This window comes from Planococcus citri, chromosome 1 (assembly GCF_950023065.1).
Source record: "Planococcus citri chromosome 1, ihPlaCitr1.1, whole genome shotgun sequence".
Lineage (NCBI taxonomy): Eukaryota > Metazoa > Arthropoda > Insecta > Hemiptera > Pseudococcidae > Planococcus > Planococcus citri.
Genome location: NC_088677.1, coordinates 24,880,242 through 24,902,358, shown reverse-complemented (window position 1 = coordinate 24,902,358; position 22,117 = coordinate 24,880,242). Strand labels below are relative to the sequence as shown.

Genomic DNA, 22,117 nt, shown 5'->3' with positions numbered 1-22,117 from the left:
GGTACCTACTTTTGTATATTTTAAAACATTTTGATACTTACTTCGAGAAATAACAAAAACTGTTTACTTATCGCATTGAAATCACCACTAAATTTAGGTACTACAGGAAACATATCTTCAAAAATTTTTTCGCCCTTATTACAAATTACAACACGTTTCCAAACTGTGATCAATTTAACATTTACGAAAAAGTGAGCCATAGATCAGAAAATTTTCCGGTCCGGTGATATTTTTGGTTTTCCTACCTTGGCTTTAACAGTACAATCATCTAAAAATCGTCACATGGCGCCATCTACCCGTTTACCATGAGAACTGCGGTAGTGGCGTAATTGCCAACGTGGCATAATTAGCTGTATTATTTTATTAAGTTTTTTCGACCAGTGGTTTTTGATTAGGTGAATGGTTATTTATATTTTTTAGCAAGTAAAAAAACAGGTCAAGTGTCCGTTTGAAAACCTATGTAAATGTGAATTAACTTAACCTGTTAAACATGTTTGATAACAAGCGATAACGCAATTTTGGCTCCTCGAGTGAATTTTTGCGCCTTCTGGAGGAATATAAAAATTCTAGCCTTAGCATAAAAATCGGAGGGCAGATTTAGAAATAGGGTTTGTAGGCTATCTAAGCCTAACTTGATTGGGATTTTTCAAAATTACAAATACCTACCTATGATGTAAAAACACCAAAAACAATAAATTAACAAATATGTAGTTACTTAATTAGATAGAGTCTAATACTTTTATACCTACTTACTTATTGATTTTATTTTTTGCTAAAAATATTGAAACACTGGCGCGGTGTGGCTAAAAGATGGGCACCTGGGTTCATCGCTCCCTCCACCCTTGCAATTGAAAAAATGTACAAAAATTGAATGGTGCTTTTCAAGAAGGTCCTATCGACCGATAGGACCTTTTTGAGGAGTTCATGAAATTTGAATCTCTGACGTTTTCTACACAAGATGGTGCAAACCGCAGCGCTCCATGTGGTGTTGTTCACAAACAGCAGCTATATGAAGTTGGCTAGGAAACGCAACTGGAAAATGCGCGCATTACCTTCTTCTCCGAAATGGTTGATCACAACTATACCAGAAGGCACTCTTGAGTAGTAATTTTCAACGCAGAATTCAAATTTTGAGTCAATTTGCCCCTCGACCCCAAGGGGGGGGGGTGGTACCAAATGAAAATTTGGGGAAAATGTGAAAAAATCGAGTATAGTGTCGAAATCTTGATACTTTGGGTTAAAAACAACGATTTTTGAGTCAATTTACCTCGTAGCCCCCCAGGGGGGGTGGTATCAAATAAAAATGCGAAAAAATCGAGTATAGTGTCGAAATCTTGGTACGTTTGGGCTGAAAACCCGATTTTCGAGCCAATTTTGTCCTTCGCACGCCAGGGAGGAAGGGGGTGGTACCAAATCGAAATTTGGGGAAAACAGTGAAAAAATCGAGTGCGCACTCACACATGCATGGTTAAAGTATGAGATGATACAGATTTTCGCAGGTTTCCGCAAGTAAATCGATCGCAGTTGTTTTACATACACTAAAATGCATAATTTTTCATATTCGTCGTTTTGGGGAATGCTGGCGGAAGAACTTCTGCCCTACAGTATTAAAGGTATTACATTAAAGTACTCAATTTTTTCACTTTTATCCTAAATTTTGATTAGGTACCACACCCCTCCCCCCGGAAGCCGAGGGACAAAATTGACTCGAAAATCGGGTTTTCAGCCCAAATGTACCAAGATTTCGACACTATACTCGATTTTTTCGCATTTTTATTTGGTACCACCCCCCCCTGGGGGGCTACGAGGGAAATTGACTCAAAAATCGTTGTTTTTAACCGAAAGTATCAAGATTTCGACACTATACTCGATTTTTTCACATTTTCCCCAAATTTTCATTTGGTACCACCCCCCTGGGGGGCTACGAGGGAAATTGACTCAAAAATCGTGGTTTTTAACTCAAAGTATCAAGATTTTGACACTATACTCGATTTTTTCACATTTTCCCCAAATTTTCATTTGGTACCACCCCCCCTGGGGGTCGAGGGGCAAAATTGACTCAAAATTTGAATTCTGCGTTGAAAATTACTTCTCAAGAGTGACTATTTCATGTTTTTGGTGGGTTTGAGAAGGAATAAAATCGATTTTTAGGTGAATAACCGCAAGAAGGTCCTGTCGTTTCAAGAAGGTCCTATCGAGGTCTCTTTTGTAAAGCGCTCCCATGGAAATGTTGGTGGTGGAAAAAAAATTACTACGCAGGAAATAAATAGTGGAAAGATGCTTCTATTCAACAAAAAAAACCGGAGCTCGCTATATCATTTTAAACCAAAATGGCAAAACACTGAAATATAAAAATGCGTTTTTCTCAAAACCAGTTTTTTGTCGATAGGACCTTCTTGAAAAGCACCATTCAATTGATGTTTGCATTTTTTAAAATCATCACCGTGGATTTAAATAATATTCGCTTTTGCTTATTCGCTCGAGTAGTAAGTAATTTTTTTTGGCTTCCGCTTTTATGCATTAATTGCGCTTTTGGAAAACAGGCGTTCTCAAATTTTTTTAGTACACTATGAACTCAAACACCCACTGGAAGGTATACTTAATTCATGCGAAGACATTCCTTTACTTGCCTTCAGCTCCAACAGAATCTCATCAAACCTACATTAGAATGGATCGCCCAAAAAAAAAAATCACTAGATTTTGACCAAATTCAACGGCGACCTCCATCTTGAGTTGGAAATTACTCAGATAACATTTTAGCTCCGTAGATGCCCCTGGAGGAGAGAAAATGGGCCTTCAGAGAGGGGGCGTTCTTGAAAAATCTTCGTTTTTTCACTCCTGTCTCTACCTTCAACCAGTTTTAGGACTTCGAAGTTGTACTGAGCAGTTGACAATTTTTAAATCGTCTATTTTTAGATACATTTAAGTTTTGAAAACTTTATTATCCTTCAATATTTTGCGTTGATCAAGACATATCAAAATACACAATTCCTGAAACTGGCGAAATATTTTGGAACGCAATGGTGCAAATTTTTTAGCCATTATTGAAAATTTAAAGAAATTGAAAAAAATCCACGAGTTTTTGGCTATTTTTCTTAAATTTTTGAACTTGGCTATAATGATCCAAAAATTGGTACTACTTCGTTTCAAAATATGTCCCTAATTTCAGAAATGTTGCCTTTCGATAATTTGGCTTGGTATGATTAATGCGAAATATTCTAGAAGAAAAATTTTCAAAACACGAATAAACTGGTTGAGTGGCGACAGGAGTGAAAAAATAAGATTTTTTTAAAAGTGCTCCCTCTTCGATAGCGCATTTCTTCCTTCCAAGGGCACCTCCGTAGCTAAAATGTTTTCTGAACGACTTTCAACTCAAAGTGAAGATTTCTGCTGAATTTAGTCAAAATCTACTGACTTCTTTTGAGCCGCAATCCACAGCCTAACTTACATTGCTCTTACCTCGAGACCCAAATTAAATTACGAGATACTTTTCAAGAGAAAATTAAAGAAATGCCTCAAAAAAATGATCAGGATTGACCGAAAATTTTCAAAAATCAATTTTTAGTGGTTCAGTCACGAGCTTCGTACGTCGAGCCGATGGAGTTCTGGGTTCGAATACTGCTGCAGCCTCAGGCCTCAAGGTTTTCCATCATTGGAAGGTTTTGAGACCTCGTTATAAAAATTGCGTACAAAAATATAATATAATACATATGTAGGTATATTAAAAAGTCTTTTCACTACAAATTTTTTGAAATGCTAATTTTTAAATTTCATTATGAATTTCCTATTTTAAGTACCTACCTCGTAAACCCATTTTTTTCACGTATGCAGTTCATAATTTATCTCCGTTTCTCGCCATAATAATATGTAAGTATGTACTAGGTAATTCCACTTGTGTCAGTCTTTTCTCATCACCTGATGAAGGCACTGTGTGCCAAAACGTTGTGTTTTTGTTTTAAAACTTTTTATGAAAATAAAAGTATTCCAATCAAGTTAAAATCTATAAATTTTTTCTTAAAAAAAAAAAAAAAAACTGCATACCTACCTACATTAAAATTACTTGATTTTTAAAAGATTTTTTAAAACTTTTTCGTTAGATTTTCTTCGCATTCAACCAGCCTTGAGATCTTTAGTTACAACTTATAAATTATAAGCCTTCAGAAGTAGGCACTTGGGCAGTTACGTAATAAAACCTAAATTATGATGTATTAAAAGTTTATTTTGAGTTGAAAGTGTTCCATAAAAAATGTGAGTCCCTCAGCTGAAAGAGGGAGCCGCTAAGGGCCCTCAAAGTCAAAGTGAGGTTATCTCCAATAAAAAATGCAATATCTTGCAATTATTTTACCTCATAAAACGCGTACGAGAAGGGACACTGCAACCTTGAAAATACGTGAGGTGAGTTTCTATACCTTCGTGGTGTACAGAGATGAAAATCTAAGACCATTATTTTTTGGCTAGTAGGTACTAAAAGGCTGAAAATATGCACAATGTCCAAGTTTTGAAGTTGAAAAATACGTGTGCACGATTGTTACTCAATTGCATAATTTTTCCTCAACACAAAAGAAAATATGTTTCAAGATTCATTTTCCAAGTTTTTGGCGCTTCAAGTTTTAGCTTATAGTATGGCACTTTGGTCGAAAGATAATTCTAAAAACCATTATTTTTGACATAAGATTTCAGATTTAAAGGAAGATTTCCAGAAAATTCAATTTGGAAATCAAGAGAGAAAAGTAGCCCGACCAAAGCGAGGGCTAAAGCTTTTAAAAATTTATAATTCAAAAAGTATTACAGGAAATCGAATAAGAATCGGAAACGACAGTTTTGATAATGAAGCCAATTTTTTTTTAATTTTCGTGCTGTCTAAAGAAATTTATGTACTATTTTCGTGCTTTCGTGTCTTTTTCGAGCTGGTAGGCACTCTGATGACAAATTCGAGACCACTAGGTGAAAGAAGGGTGCAGAATCGAAGGATCATGGGCATTTCAACGTATCATTTTCCACAAACATTAGTAAGTAACTTTAAGTACAAAATTTCGCCAATTTTTTTTGTGGGAGCTCATATGGCAAATTTTAAACCCCCCTGGGTGAATATAGACGAAGCCAGGGATGTGCAATTGTGCAAGGTGTGACAACTTTATTTTAAAAAATACACATTTCTTACAATTTCTTCTCATATAACTTCAAATGAAAAATGCTACCAAGGTTACTCCAATATGAGAGTGTTCTGGGGCAAATTTCAGACCACCAGGTCAATGGAATAAAGTCGGGTGTCTTCAAAGCATCTGACCAAATTTTTTAAGTTCAGTGAACCTCACTTTTTGAGTGAGATTTCAATTCCTAAAAATGAAAATCGTCACGAGCGCTGATTCTAGCACAAGGAAGAGAGCTATCAAGACTCCATACAGTATTGTATCAAGTTTTCAAACAAATCAATCAAAAATTTCCAACTCCATCGACTCGTAAATGTGCCCTAACATGAGAGTAAATGTAAATAAAGCATCCTCCCTTTAAACAGCGAATTAAAAAAGTAGGTATATCATACTCTATACATCTTCTCCCTGCAGCAACAAACTAACGACGGTAATAAATTTGCCTAACTTTACCGTCGAAGGAGCTGCGTCAATATTTATACCCAGTAATATTTCTCAAGTAATAAACCGATGAGATTGAGAGTGATAAATCCGCGAGTTATTTTTTTCTCTTCTTTCATCTTAAATTAACGAGTTTTTCATATCACAACGACACCTCTCCGGTGAAATTCGCACGCCTGTAACTTTCATCCCTAGCAACAAGGCAAAGGCAAAGGCAACGCAGAACGCAACGCAACGCAACGTAACGTAGGTATATAAGGAGGCGCAGGAAATGGCAGACATTAAAACAAAATCCATCACTATAATAGAAAATTTTACACAGCAGTAAGAAGAGGATATGATGATACGTACCTGAAAGAATTATTCTGCACGCAATTCGTCAATTCGCTGCTGACAGATTCGGGCTCTAAAGGCGAATGCTGCAGATGCTCCTTTTTATTTGATAATATTTCCTTGACGGCGTTCAATTTAGAAGCTCGGGCTCTCTCACGGAGACGTCTCCGGGTGGCGAGAAATATTTGAATGTAAACCATGGCCATTATCAACAACGGCAAGTAAAACGATCCGACCGACGAATAGATAACGTATCCTTTTTCAGACGTTAACTGACAAGGTGTATCTTCATCAAACTCAGCAGGCCAATCGTTCCAGCCAACTAGCGGAGGCGAGCTAATAATGGCCGATAAAACCCACGTAATCGTAATCATCAGCGTAACCCTTTTCACTGTCCTTTTTCTGGCGTAATTTATCGGGTCCGTAATGGCCCAGTATCTGTCCAAAGCGATAGCGCATAAATTCAATATAGACGCCGTGCAGCATAATACGTCGCTTGTTAGCCACATTTTGCACACGTAAATACCGAATATCCATTTTCCCATTAAATAATACGCTATGTTGAAAGGCAGTACTAATAACGCTACCGTTAAATCGGCCACCGCTAACGAGACGATGAAAAAATTCTGCGCGATCCTCAACGGACGGTAGTTAAATACGCTCAGAATTACCAGCACGTTGCCTATCACCGTCGTCAAGATCACCAGACCTGTGAACACAAGAGTTACATCGGGTTCATTAGCATGATTACAAATGTAGGTACAGGTGTTTAGGAAATCAACAAACACTCGAGATGAAACACAATTTTGGGTGGTAGTAAGTATTTTTCTCAGTTCAATTAAGAACGGCGAGCACAACGTTTGTATGGAATCAGCCCTCCATTATCTAAGAGTAGGAGTAAGTAATTTTAATCAACAGATAGTTAACACTTCGAGAATTACTGCCCAACAAGCCAACCTTTTCAACTGACACTTTCCGATTTGAATTAAGCTAAGCTGTACATGAAAGAGCATGCTTTAAAACCTTCAAAGCAACGATTTTACGCAACTGAAATTCATTTTAGAATCTTTGATAATCTAAAAAGGTTGAAAGATCAAATTTCAAAATGGCGCTGTAAGTGGGAGCTACCTTTAAAATTCTGAAAATATTTCCATAGACGTATCTTTTTATGCTTTTTCGAAATATTCAATTCTCGAGATAGGATCTTTCAATGGAGGGTAGTACCCCCTCCCCCAAATTTGTGCAAAACTGTCAAAAAAATCTGGGGCATGTGATATATCGAATTGCATGTTTTTCGTGACGCTGAACACGAATATGACGTTGGATTTTTGATTGAACTTCATCCACGTCCTCCGCACTCCCCCAAAGGGGGTAAAAGTCACAAAAATGGTTTCATTCGTGTGACACATGAAATAGTATGTTTTCGATATCGCTGAACACGAATATAGCCTCAGTTTTTCAAATTGACCTCACCCATGACCCTCAGAACCTCCCCAAATGGGCTAAAGACTAACAAGTGGGTAATGATTTCCATATATTATGGGGTCCAATCAAAAATCTGACGTCATATTCGTGTTCAGCATCACCAAAAACATAATATTTCATATGTCGCACGAACAAAACAGTTTTTTGAACTTTTACCCCATTTGGGGAGGTGCTGGGCACCGTGGATGGGGTCCAATCAAAAAACTGACATTATATTCGTGTTCAGCGTCATCAAAAACATACAATTCAATATATCACATGCCCCTGATTGTTTATTGAAAAGTTTGCCCAAATTCGGAGGAGGAGGTGTTCCCCTTCCATTGAAAGATGCCATCTCGAAAATTGAATATTTCAAAAACAAAAAAAAAACATCAAAACGTACATCTATGGAAATTTTTTCAAAATTTCAATTGGTAGCTCCCATTTACAGCACCATTTTGAAATTTGAACTTTAAATTCTAAAGTTCCAACTTTCAGCTTTTGGAAATTTTAAATATACTTGAAAAGTTCAAAATGCAATGCCCTTTTGAACTGTGAAATCAGTTTTGATCAAAATATCATAGCTTTGGAGGCATGCGCTACTGAAGTAGAGTACCTCGAGATAATGTGAAAAGAATTGAAGCCCCCCACCTGCCTCCTGAGGGGGCAAGGCCAAACTGATTGCGGGTTTCTTACTTATTGGGTGGGTAGACATTTTTAAAAAAATTTGAGCGAAATTCGAAAGACATGATTTTCAAAATCGCATTTTTTTGGTTGAATTGATATGGAATATGACACTACGGTTGCAATAATTTTGGAAAGGTCCAAGAACAATTCATGGCTAACTTACCAAAATCTCGGGTTATACCTAACAACCCTTTTCACATAACTGGTGTTGACTATGCAGGCCCTGTCAACGTAAAATGTCATAGTGGAAGAAACAAAGTTGTTTTTAAGGCATATATTGCAGTATTTGTATGCTTTGTTACCAAAGCAATACATCTTGAATTAGTAGGCAATCTCTCTTCACAAGCATTCATAAGTGCTTTACACTGTTTTATATCACGCAGAGGGCTTCCAAAGGAAATTCACTCTGATAATGGCAAAACCTTTGTTGGAACCAAACCAATTCTGGACAAGAATTTCAAAGAATTCTTGCGAATAAATCATGATAAAATTATAAATTTTGCCCAAATACAAAACATAGAGTGGCATTTATACCACCATATGCACCACATTGGAGTGGCCTATGGGAAAGTAATATTAAAAGTATAAAAAGACATTTACGAAATATTACATATGACTCACACTATAATTTTGATGAATACACAACATTACTACATATGTCAAATTGAAGCCATACTCAACTCAAGGCCATTAACGCCAATAAGTAATAATCCAGATAACCTAGAAGTGCTGACTCCAGCACATTTTCTTATTGGAAGACCAATTACTTCTTTCCCAGAACAAAATTATATCAATATTCCAGAATCTCGACTTCTATATTGGCAACAAATTCAAAAGAAAACACAAATGTTTTGGAAACATTGGTCTTCTGATTACTTACACACTCTACAACAACGAAATAAATGGCGTACAAACTCCAGAGGTCTGCAAATAGGAGATTTACCAAACTCCCCCCCCCCCATTCGATCTGAAAGGATCGAATATAGTACATTATTTAGATTTATAAGGAAAGTTTTTTTTTTTTTTTTTTTATTATTATTCATAAGAACTTTTTAAATAGGACCTTTTTAACTTGTTTATAAATGGATGAGTTTATATATTATCGTTATTATATTATTATTATTATTTTAAATTTATCCAATTTAGACCAATCAGTTTAGGATTTTGAAATTCGTCAAATTAATCTGAAAATGGTTCAAAACTGGGAATAAACCTTATGGAATTCCAAAAATTCCAAAATTGTTAAAAATGTCAAAAATTGAAGAAACGTCAACTTAAATAACATGATTTCAAACACTCCATTATCTAGGAGTAAGTAGGTAAGTAATTTTAATGAACTGATTACACTTCGGGAATTACTGTCTAACTAGCGAACTTTTTCAACTGACACTTTCCGAATTCAACTAAACCAAGGTATACAATATACTTACATTTATGTGGTGTGTACATAAAAGAGCATACCTTATAACCTCCAAAGCCAATAAGTAACTGAAATTCATTTTTGAATTTTTGATCATCAAAACGACTCAAACAAGCTGCTTTCATCACAATTTATCTAATTTTTCACGCGTTTTTTAAAAAACAAAATCAACTTATGCGCTTGAGAGAAGCTTTCTCACTTATAAAAAGCTCAAAACGTTGCTCCAAAAGCTGCATAAAGTTTATTACGGCAACATTAATCTAGACCAATCAGAATATAGGATTTTGAAATTCATAAAATTAATCTGAAAATGGTTCAAAACTGGGAATAAACCTTATGGAATTCCAAAAATCACAAAATTGTTAAAAATGTCAAAAATTGATGAAACATCAGCTCAAGTAGCGCCGTTTCATAAATTGCATGTAATTTTGATCGCCTTTTTCGCACATTTTAATTACCAAGAAAAACACCTTTTACTGCACGAACTATTTTTAATGAAAATGGTTTACAAAACTTGAAAAATTAACGCATATTATAAAAGTGAGACGCGTTTAGGTCCTACTCAGAGATCATTTAAACCGTGTAATCTAGAATCCGTACAAAACCATCGACCTTTTATTCTCCTCATCTGGACCGCGATTCCAAGGGTTTATTTTGATGCAAACCTCCCAAATGCGAACTCGTCTCTTACCTTACCCCACTTACCAAGCGTACCACCGCGTAGGATCATAATCGCGTGTGGAAGGAGATAACCACCTTCCACACGCGATTATGATCCTACGCTTGGTAAGTGGTGTAAGGTAAGAGACGAGTTCGCGCAATGCGCAGAGGCATTCATTACAAACTCGATTTGGGAGGTTTGCATCAGAGATTTGCTTGAATTCCGATTGGAATCGCTGTCCAGATAGGGAATAAAAGGTCGATGTACAAAACCAACCCTCTATTATGTACTCGTAGGAGTAAGTAAGTAATTTTATTGAACAGATTACACTTCGGAAATTACTGGCTAAGAAGCGAGCCTTTTCAACTGAAATTCATTTTTGAATCTTTGATAATCAAAACGTACGATTCAAACAAACTGTTTTCATCACAATTTATCTAATTTTTCATGCGTTTTTTAAGAAACAAAATGACCTTATGCGCTTGAGAGAAGGTTTCTCACTTACAAAAAGTTCAAAACGTTGCTCCATATGCTACATAAAGTTGATTATAATTGCATTAATTTAGACCAATCAGAATTTAGGATTTTGAAATTCATCAAATTATCTAATATGAAAATGGCTCAAAACTGGGAAAAACTTGATAAAATGCCACAAATCAAATAATTTTGAAAATGTCAAAAAATTGATAAAACGTTGAAAGAAAGTCACACCTGAAAAAGTCCTGAGAGAGTTTCAGAAAATTACAACAGACAGAAAATCTATTCCATATTTTGACAAAAATTTCACATACCTACGAAAAAAAAATAGAGCAAACTCGTCAGCAAAACAATAAAAATCATGTACAAATATAGTTGAAAATCGAGAAAAATCTGATAAAATATTGTCAAAATAAAGTGAAATAATACAAAATTTTCCTAAAATTCTACCCAACTTTTATTAAATTTTACATCTATCAAGATAACACCAGGCAACTGCATACTTGTGTTCGGGTTGAAAATGGGATTAATCGATACTTTAGACCCTAAAACAAAAAACAGAGTGGGGTTTTTCAATTTGAGTTGTTTATGTGGTCTGGAGAGATGAATCAAAGTTGAAAAAATGCGGCCATTTTCGCCCTACTTAACGAGTTCGTAGCGACATCAGTATTGTTTTGCGAAAAAACCCAAGGTCATTTTCGGATTCTACGCACTGTTTCAAGTAAACTACTTTCCCTGATTTTTTATTTTTGAAGTTTCAAGCGCAAATGGAAAATTTTTATTTGTACATATTGTTTTTAAAACTCAGAGCATGCTACGCTGGCGTTATTCCATCACATAATTGTAGAACGGAACACTGTATTCACCCGAAGTTCACATCGAATTTTTCGTATTTGGAAAAATTAGTCTTATGTGCTTAAAACTTCGAAAATCAAAAATCAGAGAAAGTAGCTAACTTAAAAAAGTGTGTAGAATCCGAAAAATGACCTTGGTTTTTCACGCAAAACAATACGGATGTCGCTACGAACACTCGAAGTAGCGCAAAAATGGCCATTTTCGAAACTACAGTCTCTCCTGTCCACAAAAACAACTCTTTAAAAAGCTCACTCTTTTTTTTGTTTTAGGGTCTAAACTATTGATTAAGCCCATTTTCAACTCAAACACAAAAAAAATAAATAAAGTTGAGCAAGGTTGCATTAATTTAGACCAATCAGAAGTTAGGATTTTGAAATTCATCAAATTAATCTGAAAATGGTTCAAAACTGGAAATAAACCTTAGGTATGAAATGCCAAAAATCACAAAATTTTTAGAAATGTCAAAACTTTATGAAACATCTGCTCAAATACCTAACACATTTTCATTTGTATATAGTTTTGATCATCTTTTCCGCACATTTTAATTACCTACCAAGAAACAAACCTTTTATACTGCACGAACTATTTTTAATGAAAATTGTTTACAAAACTTGAAAAATTAACGCATATTATGAGAGTGAGACGCACTTAGGCCTACTCAGAGACCATTCCAAACGTACTCAAACAAGCAGTTTTCATCACAATTTATCTAGTTTTTTATGGGGTTTTTTAAAACAAAGAATCTCAAAGAAAACCGTTTCAGCTCTATTATCTACGAGTAAGTAAGTTATTTTAATGAACAGATTACACTTCGGGAATTACTAGCTAACAAGCGAACCATTTCAACTGGCACATTCCGAGTTTAACTAAATCATTAATCAAAGGTATACATATATGCACACAAAAGAGCATAACTTAAAACCTCCAAAGCCAATAAGATTTCATGTAACTGAAATTCATTTTTGAATTTTTGATAATCAAAACGATTCAAACAAGCGGTTTTCATTACATTTTTTCAAATTGTTCATGCATTATTTAGAATATGTAATACAAAATGAACTCGTGCGCTTGAGAGAAGATTTCTCACTTATAAAAAGCTCAAAACGTTGCTCCAAAAGCTGCATAAAGTTGATTACAATTGCATTAATTTGGGGCAATCAGAATTTAGGATTTTGAAATTCATCAAATTAATCTGAAAATGGTTCAAAACTGGGAATAAGTACATCTTAAGGAACTCCAAAAATCACAAAATTGTTAAAAATGTCAAAAATTTATGAAACATCAGCTCAAATAACACCGTTTTATTTGCATGCAGTTTTGATCGCCTTTTTCGCACGTTTTAATTACCAAGGAAAACACCTTTTACTGCACGAACTATTTTTAATGAAAATTGTTTACAAAACTTGAAAAATTAACGCATATTATGAGAGTGAGGTGCGTTTAGGTTTACTCAGAGACCATTAAAACCGTATAACCCATATTGATCATCCGAACAAAATCAACCCTACATTATCTAGGAGTACCTAAGTAAGTAATTTTATTGAACAGATTACACTTCGGGAATTACTGGCTAACAAGTGAACCTTTTCAACTGAAAATCATTTTTGAATCTTTGATAATCAAAACGTACGATTCAAACACAAACTGTTTTCATCACAATTTATCTAATTTTTCATGCGTTTTTCAAAAAACAAAATGACCTTATGCGTTTCAGAGAAGGTTTCTCACTCACAAAAAGTTCAAAACGTTGCTCCATATGCTGCATAAAGTTGATTACAGTTGCATTAATTTAGACCAATCAGAATTTAGAATTTTGAAATTCATCAAATTAACATGAAACTGGATCAAAACTGGGAATAAAATTGTGGAACATAGTCAAAAATTGTTCAAACATTAAGAAAATATTGATAAAATGTGGCAAAAACATGAGAAAAAAATTACTTGAAATTGTCAAAAAAAAAAGTAAAATAGACTAATGAATAGTTAAAAATGAGAAATATGTGATAACATGAAACATTAGTCCAAAAAATGGTGGAAAATCACGAAAATTGTGATCGGAAACCAGATAAATTGATACATATAAAATGTCATCAAAATAGTATCACACAATACCAAAAAAATTCCAAAATTGAAATCAGCTACCTAAACTTGAATGAATATGTGTCTACTTAATTCAAAACAAAGTTTTATACATTTGAAAAAGACAGAAAATCTATTCCATATTGGCAAAAATTTCACAAATGAAAAAAAAATAGAGCGACTCGTTGGCAAATCAATAAAATTTATGTTCGCAAATCGTTGAAAATTGAGGAAAATCTGGTAAAATTTTGTAAAAATGGAGTGAAAAGCGTAATATCTACCAAATTTTCTAACATTCTACACAACACAGCTTTTATTAAATTTAACATCAATAAAGATGATAATTTATTCATTTTTTAAAAAATATACAGGGTGTCCGGGGAATGGTAGTACCAACAACTTCAGATTTGGATTTATAAGATAAACAAGTTGCCCATCTTGAAAATTAAAGGGGCAAAATACGTTTTCAAAATCCAATTTTGACCATGGGGTTGATGGTACTTTTAAAAACGACAAAATGACCTATTACACATGACTTTTTGCCCAACTTGCAAATTAAAAGGGCCACAAATGATTTTAAATTTCAAAAAATTGCGATGAAAACAATAAATGCGGAAATGAATAAATACTTTATCAAAAAATGAACAAATTTTCTTACTCGTATGATCATTTTTTTTCATACTTACTCTAAAATTTCAAAAGTTTTTAGGGCTCAACAATTTTCGATTTGATAAAAATTTCATTAAATTTACAATTTCGAGCTTCACAAACTTCTTAAATTTTAGAGTGATAAAAAAATTATCATAAAAAAATTTGTTAATTTTTCGAAGTAGTACAAGTACCCATTCACTTTCACTTTAATTTATTTTCAACACGTTTTTTTGTAAATTTAAGGTAAGGTACTTTCCTTAAGTTCATCGAAATTTTTGCATTATTTTGCGCAATTTTTACACATTTTTGATTAATGCTAACGAATTTTCCACGATTGAAGAGATAATTTCACGAAAATTTTCTCATATTTTGTAGGTTTATTTAACTCGATCATTGCAATAATGGATAAAAGTTAGGTACATTACGAGTTCTACTAATTTTCATTCAGATAATTTTGCTAATATTTTGACCAATTTTAGAAAATTTTTGTCGTTTTCGTAATATTTCACGTATTTTTCCCTCACAAATTATAAGACATTTTTAAATTCATCGCTGACAATATTAAAGATGACTCCTTCTCAAACGATTGGATCATAGACGAAAAATCAATCGCGAATGAATGAATCATCAATGAATCAGCTCAGAGAAAGATAATACTTACTAAAAAATTGATATTAGGTACAAAATCTATCAGCAAAAAACAAAATTGCAGTTTGATTCGTTTGCGAAAAATTTACTCAAGAACGATGAATCATTCGAGAACGACCAAATCACTTGGAAATTAAATCAGATAATTTATGACGATAAAATGAAAAATGAAAACTGTAAAAAATTCGTTCACGGACGATTTGCTCAAAATTAAAAAATCGTTCGTGAACAAATAACTTACTGAAAAATCACACATTCAATCCGATTATCAACATCTGGACTCCTTTCGTTCGCGAATGAATACCTCGGAATAGACAAATAATTTTAAAATGATCGAATTACATATACTCGCATAATGAAGAATTTTATTAGATTCGTTTGCGAACGATTCGCTAAGAAACGAGGAATCATTCGAAAACGATAAAATCACTTGAAAATTAAATCATATATGAAATACACGACAAGGCAACACAAACATTCTTTAATTTATTTATCAATAATGAAAAATAATTATGAATTATTCGTTCGCGAATAATTTTCTAAGCGGGGAAAAATCATTTGCGAACGAATGAATTACTGAAAAATTGAAGTTTAGGTTCAGATGACATGATTAAACTTGACAGTTGAAACTCTACCATTAAAAAGTGGACTCATTTTAATACAGATTGTATTTAAAATATCATTTGAAAATTGAGCTTTCATCATGAAAGTTCATATATCAAAACTTTAATAAATGTTTCTGAATCGTGGGAACTTTATTCTTCAAGAGAACCATCGAAAGAAAATAGGAGTGATAAAGATGGTCTCAAATTTACTTTTAGTTCAGTTTATAAGTACGCGAGACGAAGATAGAAAACAATCTAACGGTGTTAATAGAATTGCATACTCAGTTTGCCGTAAATATGTAAGTACAGGGTGCCCAGAAATATCGAGTACTCCTAAGAAAGTTTTTCATTAAAAATATAGGTTGGCAACGTGAAATAGAAGCGTATGATTGGTGGAATGTTATCTCTCCAGTCCAACAATTGAGGCATGCTTCTTCCACAGATTTCGAAAGTAATGGTATTTTCTAACTCAGGGGGGCTCAATAATGTTTCATTGACACAAGATATCGCACCGTTGGCCCCGTTTTCAAAAATTGGGATATGAACCTCCGCATACCCCTTCCAACTCTATGGAACTTGGCGATTGTCTGCCCGGCTCAAAGATTGTCTTTTGGTGTCCTTGTACCAATGAACTAGGTACCTATTACATTAGACTATCAAAGAGTAATAACTAATAAGATTTTATTATTTTATTCCAATACACGCAACTGAAATCTAGCAATGATATAGCTTTCAAGAAGATTTTCAATGAAAATTACATCCTAATAGACTTCATAAACTGCATGTGCGGAAGAGAAGTGATTGAGATCTCGAGTAAGCAATCCTGTTTTTTTTGAATGACAATACGAATGTCGCTAGGTACAAACTCTTGAAGTACAGCAAAAAAAACGGCCATTTTCGCAACTTTGACAGTCTCTTCTGACCCACAAAAACAACTCAAATTTAAAAAAATCACTCTGTATTTTATTTTTGGGTCTAAACTATCGATATTATGATGGCTCCAGAACTGCTTAAAACAATTAGGTACAAATAATTTCTAATCTATTTGGAGGGTCGAAAATAGCATACCTACACAACAAATTTCAGCGTTCTATCCACTTTGATAAAATTTTGATTTTTTTCTATTTTTTTCCACGAATTTGATTTTTAATTGACCAAAAATCAACAAATCTTGAGCAATGAAACTTTTTGTCACTAATCGAGTCAAAATTGGGGCCAGGAGGTTTTTTTCAGACGGCGAATTCATTTCCGGTGTCAAATTCCCTCCATCGCACCCCCTTCTCCCAGAAATATCCCATTTTTGAGGTCGAAGATAAGTCAACAAAAAGTTGTCAAATTTTGAATGTTCAGTGACGTTTTCTGACTAATTTGATGTCGCTGCACGAAACTGACGTCCATGTTGCAATTCGACTCGTAGTATGAAAAATACTAGCAATTTCTCACTGAAGGAGCGACGCACGATTCAAATAGACATCGGATTCAGACTCGGCGATCTCGAATTAGTCGAAAATGACTTTTTACTCGATTTTTTTTTGCATGCCAAAAAGTACCCGAAACTGAGAAGTCAAATTATGGATTTTTTTTCATCCAAAAGTGCAGGTAAAATGAATTTTTCAAACTTTCAATTATTGTAAAAATATCTAACTTATTGAAGATATGTACACGCCAAAATACGGCCAAGAGCTCCAGAATAGCCTGAAACTACCTCCAAAGGCCTCAGCATGTGGAAATTAGGCTATAACGTAAATTCCAGCTTGCTCAATTTCATTGAGTAAAATTTTGTCAAAATATTATCAACCTTCAAAAATCTTCTGACGGCTCCAGAACTGTTTAATAAAACGATTCAAAATTATTTCAAATCGATTTGGAGGGTCGAAAACAGCATACCCAATAAATTTCAGCGTTCTATCCACTTCGATGAAATTTTGATTTTTTTCCATTTTGTGGCACGAATTTGATTTTCAAAAATTTACCAAAAATAAAAAAATTTTAGGCAGTGAAACTTTTTGTCACGAATTGAGTCAAAATTCGGGTCAGGAGGGTTTTTCGAGATGGCGGATTCATTTCCGGTGTCAGATTCTCGCCATCGCACTTCCTTCTCCCAGAAATACCTCATTTTTAAGTTAAAAAATAAGTCAACAAAAATGTGTTAAATTTTGAATTTTTAATCACGTTTTCTGACTAATTTGAGATCGCTGAACATGAAAATGACGTTCATTTTGCAATTCGGCTGAAAGTTTGCAAAATAGTCGCAATTTCTCACTGAAGCAGCGACACTCGACTCAAATAGACATCGGATTCGGACTCAGCGACCTCGAATTGGTCGAAAACGATCTTTTACTCGATTTTTTTGGATGTCAAAAAAACAAAAAAATGCAAAAAGAGAAAATGATCCATAAATCGGAAAATTTTATTTTTTCGACAAACAGCGCAGGTAAAATGAATTTTTTAATTTTTCAATTATTGTGAAATCACTGAAGAAATGTAAACGCCAAAATATGGCTAGAGGCTCCAAAACACCCTGAAACCACCTCCAATCACCTCAGAATGTTTAAATTAGGCTATAATATAACGTAAATTCCAGCATGTTCAATTTCGTTGAGTAAAATTTTATCAAAATGATCAATTTCAATAATCTTCTGATGGCTCCATGAACTGCTTAAAACAATTAGAAATCATTTCCAATCGATTTGGAGGGTCGAAAACAGCATATACCCAACAAATTTCAGCGTTCTGTCCACTTTGATGAAATTTTGATTTTTTTTTTCATTTTGTGGCACGAATTTGATTTTCAAAAATTTACCAAAAATCAAAAAATGTTCTCGAGTGCTTGAAATTTTGGCTGGTGATATAATGTGCATGCTCTTTCGATTTAGCGTTGTTCAGTTCAAAATTTTTTCTGTCACTTGGGATACCTTCCTTGTGAGACTTTGACCTCAATTCAATGTGCTTTTTGAAACGAAGCAGTATGTTGATTGTTATTATCTTCTTGAAGACTCAGAGTCTAAATTTTTGTTAATAGAACTCACAATCTGACGATCTGCGGTTTGGTGCAATGAACTCACCATGCCACATAATGACACAAAAAATGCTAAAATAAGAACAAGTAGAACCCTGATAAGTGAATTTACAAACTGCCTCAAAACGACCTGCACTTTGTACTAATCCTGAGTCACTGATTTAGAATATGGGGTCTGTTCTCATCCTTGGACCCTTTAAAAATCTTGATTCCGACTACATTTTTGAGAACTCTTCTGAGCTACAGTTTTGTTCATTGCCTGCAAATACGATGAATGTACTAATAGGTATGTAAGCGCTCATCAAGGAACCGGTAATCACCATTACAAGCATGATCACGGTGAAAAGACGCTGAGACAAAAAAAACACAAAAGTGAACCAATTTTAGATGTTATCGATTCAATAATGAATATTTGCTGTAGGTACTAGTGTTCACTTATTCAGATGAATCCTAAATCTAGCCAACGTAGGTATATCTTTTTGGATCAATATACTGTGTACCAGACGAACAGGCGGGATTGTGGCCTGTTCTTCCTACGCTTTTGTGATTTGGTAACCCGAAGAAAAGAACTGATTGTGTCGCAAAAAGAAATCAACATATCAGATTTATGATAATAAACAAGCCATCAGCTATTTGCTGATTGCAAAAGGGTTTTTGATTTTTATTAGTTGTATTTTTTTTTTTTTTTAAAGATTGCAGCCAAAAACAAACATGTTGAATGAATAATTACACTAGGCAACCTTTTTTCGCCCAACTTCAAGAGGTCGTACCGACATCTGCATTGTTTTGCGAAAAAAACCAAGGTCATTTTTGAAGTTTATCCACTTTTTTAAGTAAACTACTTTGCCTGATTTTTGATTTTCAAAATTTCAAGCACTCAAGACTAATTTTTCCAAATACACACATACAAAAAAATTGATGTGAACTTCAGGTGAACACAGTTCCATGCTACAATTATGTGGTGGAGTAAAACCAGTGCAGTGTGATCTGATTTTTAAAAATATCATACAAATAAAAATCTTCCATATGCGCTTAGCAGCGCAGGTAAAATGAATTTTTCAAAATTTCAATTATTGTAAAATTATCCAACTTACTGAAGAAATGTATACGCCAAAATATGGCAAAAAGCTCCAAAACAACTGAAACTGCCTCCAATAGCCTCATATGTTGAAATTAGACTATTACGTAAAATTCAGCATGCTCAATTTCGTTTAGTAAAATTTTGTCAAAATATTATTAACTTTCAAAAAACTGATGACCACTCCAGAACAGCTTAAAACGATTCGAAATCATTTCCAATCGATTAGGAGAGTCAAAAACAGCTTGTAACAAATTTTAGTGGTCTATCCGCCTTGACAAAATTTTAATTTTTTTTTCATTTTTTGACACTAATTTAAATTTTAAAAATTTAACAAAGTTTCTCTGCCCAAAATTTTTTTGATTTTTTTGTGGCGAATTGAGTCAAAATTGGTGGGGGGAGGGGTTTTGGGACGGCAAATTCATTTCTGGTGTCAGATTCTCGCCATCGCGCTTATTTCTCCCAGAAATAGTCCACCTTTGAGTTCACAAATGAGTCAACAAAAAGTCGTCAAATTTTGAATTTTTAATAGCCTTTTCTGACTAATTTGAGGTCGCTGAGCACGAAACTGGCGTTCATTTTCTAATTCGACTTGTAATTTGCAAAATAATCGCAATTTCCAACTGAAGCAACAACGCACGACTCAAATAGACACCGGATTCGGACTCAGCGACCTCGAATTAGTCGAAAACGACCTTTTACTAGATTTTTTTGGCAGTCAAAAAAACCTAAAAATGCAAAATAAGGAATAGTTGGCATCTAAAAATTTTATTTTTTCGTCAAATAGCGCAGGTAAAATGAATTTTTCAAACTTTCAATTATTATGAAATCACTGAAGAAATGTAAACACCAAAATATGGCTAGAGGCTCCAAAACACCCTGAAACCCCCTCCAATCGCCTCACAATGTTTAAATTAGGCTATAACGTAAATTCCAGTATGTTCAATTTCATTGAGTAAAATTTTATCAAAATTATCAACTTTCAATAATCTGGTGATGGCTCCAGAACTGCTTAAAACAATTAGAAATCATTTCCAATCGATTTGGAGGGTCGAAAACAGCATATACCGAACAAATTTCAGCGTTCTGTCCACTTTGATTAAATTTTGATTTTTTTTTCATTTTGTGGCACGAATTTGATTTTCAAAAATTTACCAAAAATCAAAAAATGCACCTGCGCTTAAAATGTTGGCTGACAATGTACTTTTGCATGCTCTTTCGATTTAGCTTCGTTCAGTTTAAAAATTTTGTTGTCACTTGGGATACCTTCCTTGTGAGACTTTGACCTCAATTCAATGTATAGTTTTTGAAACGAAGCAGTTGTTTATTGTTGTTAACTTGATGAGCCCCAAACATTCGTTAATGGAACTCACAATCTAACGATCTATGGTTTGTTGCAATGAAACTCACTATGTCAAGTAACCATACAGATATTTATTTCAACTATGCACAAATTCTGTCATTAAAATAGAACCCTGGTAAGTGAGTTTCCAAACTGCCTCAAAACGACCGCCTCTTCATACTAATTCCGAGTCACTGATTTAGAATATTGGGGCCTGTTCTCATCCTTGAACCCTTTAAAACTATTGATTCTGTCCCCATTTTCGAGAACTCTTCCTAGCTACAGTTTTGTTCTTTGCCTGCAAATATGAGGAATGTAAGTAGGTACGTGAGCGCGTATCGATGAACCAGTTATCACCATTACGAGCATGATCACGATGAAAAGGCGCTGAGACAAAAAAAAACAAAAGGGAACCGATAACAACGTGATCCAGATCGTAAAAATTAAAACCCAAAAAAGGCCTATCATCATAACCCTCATCATCCTCTTCTGATGATGAATTAGTGAAGTTCACAGGCTCATGTAAAATCTCAAAAGGCCTTACTTTGCTGCATGTAATTGTAAGTACACTAACTTTTCTTTGTTCATTTGTTTTTACGTATTATTGAACTATAAACTTCCTATTTATATCCAGACTGCAGAAGTGCTACACACGAAGATAGACTTTGCTAAGGCAGACTTTCGGATAACGGCAACGAGCCTTTTTGATGACGCGAAGTATGTATAAAATTCTACTTATTCATATTAAATTACTAATTTAGTTTTCCTAGCTAACATAAAGTGTTCATTTTGTAGATAATCATGGCTTACCTCCAACTAATAGTGAAACGAGGAATAAACAGAAACCGGTTCACATGTATGTATATTATGCTTTCAGTACTTACTTTTTTCAAGACCTCTTAAAAAACCGGGTGTATGTATATGAAACAATGGGCCATAATACATACATAATATTATGTACCTAAGTTTTAATAACACGATATCCGATGAACCCATATCGAAAGTAAGTAATCTTTAATAAGGCTTGTGAATTGCTGATACATGAGGCACGGCCAATCATAGAAGAAAAGCCTACACCGACAATCAAATCCTCTGATTTCCTAGCATCCCGCCAAGTGTTCCGACTGCCGAAAATATGGCCATGAAGTCGCCACGTGCAGACTATGACCTCAAGCTCCAATCACCACAACTCGAATGGTCATTCTGG

The 22,117-nt window shown here is 34.2% G+C and overlaps 1 protein-coding gene across 5 annotated transcripts in view; it reads right to left on the bottom strand.

Moving 5' to 3' along the window:
• Oct-TyrR (Octopamine-Tyramine receptor) overlaps positions 1-22,117 on the bottom strand; it is a 769,263-nt gene that overhangs the window by 4,603 nt on the left and 742,543 nt on the right. For all 5 annotated transcript variants that reach the window (XM_065370690.1, XM_065370686.1, XM_065370689.1 and 2 more), the window contains one exon: positions 5,943-6,633. In XM_065370690.1, coding sequence (XP_065226762.1) covers positions 5,943-6,633 — 691 coding nt within the window. The remainder of the gene's footprint in view (positions 1-5,942; positions 6,634-22,117) is intronic.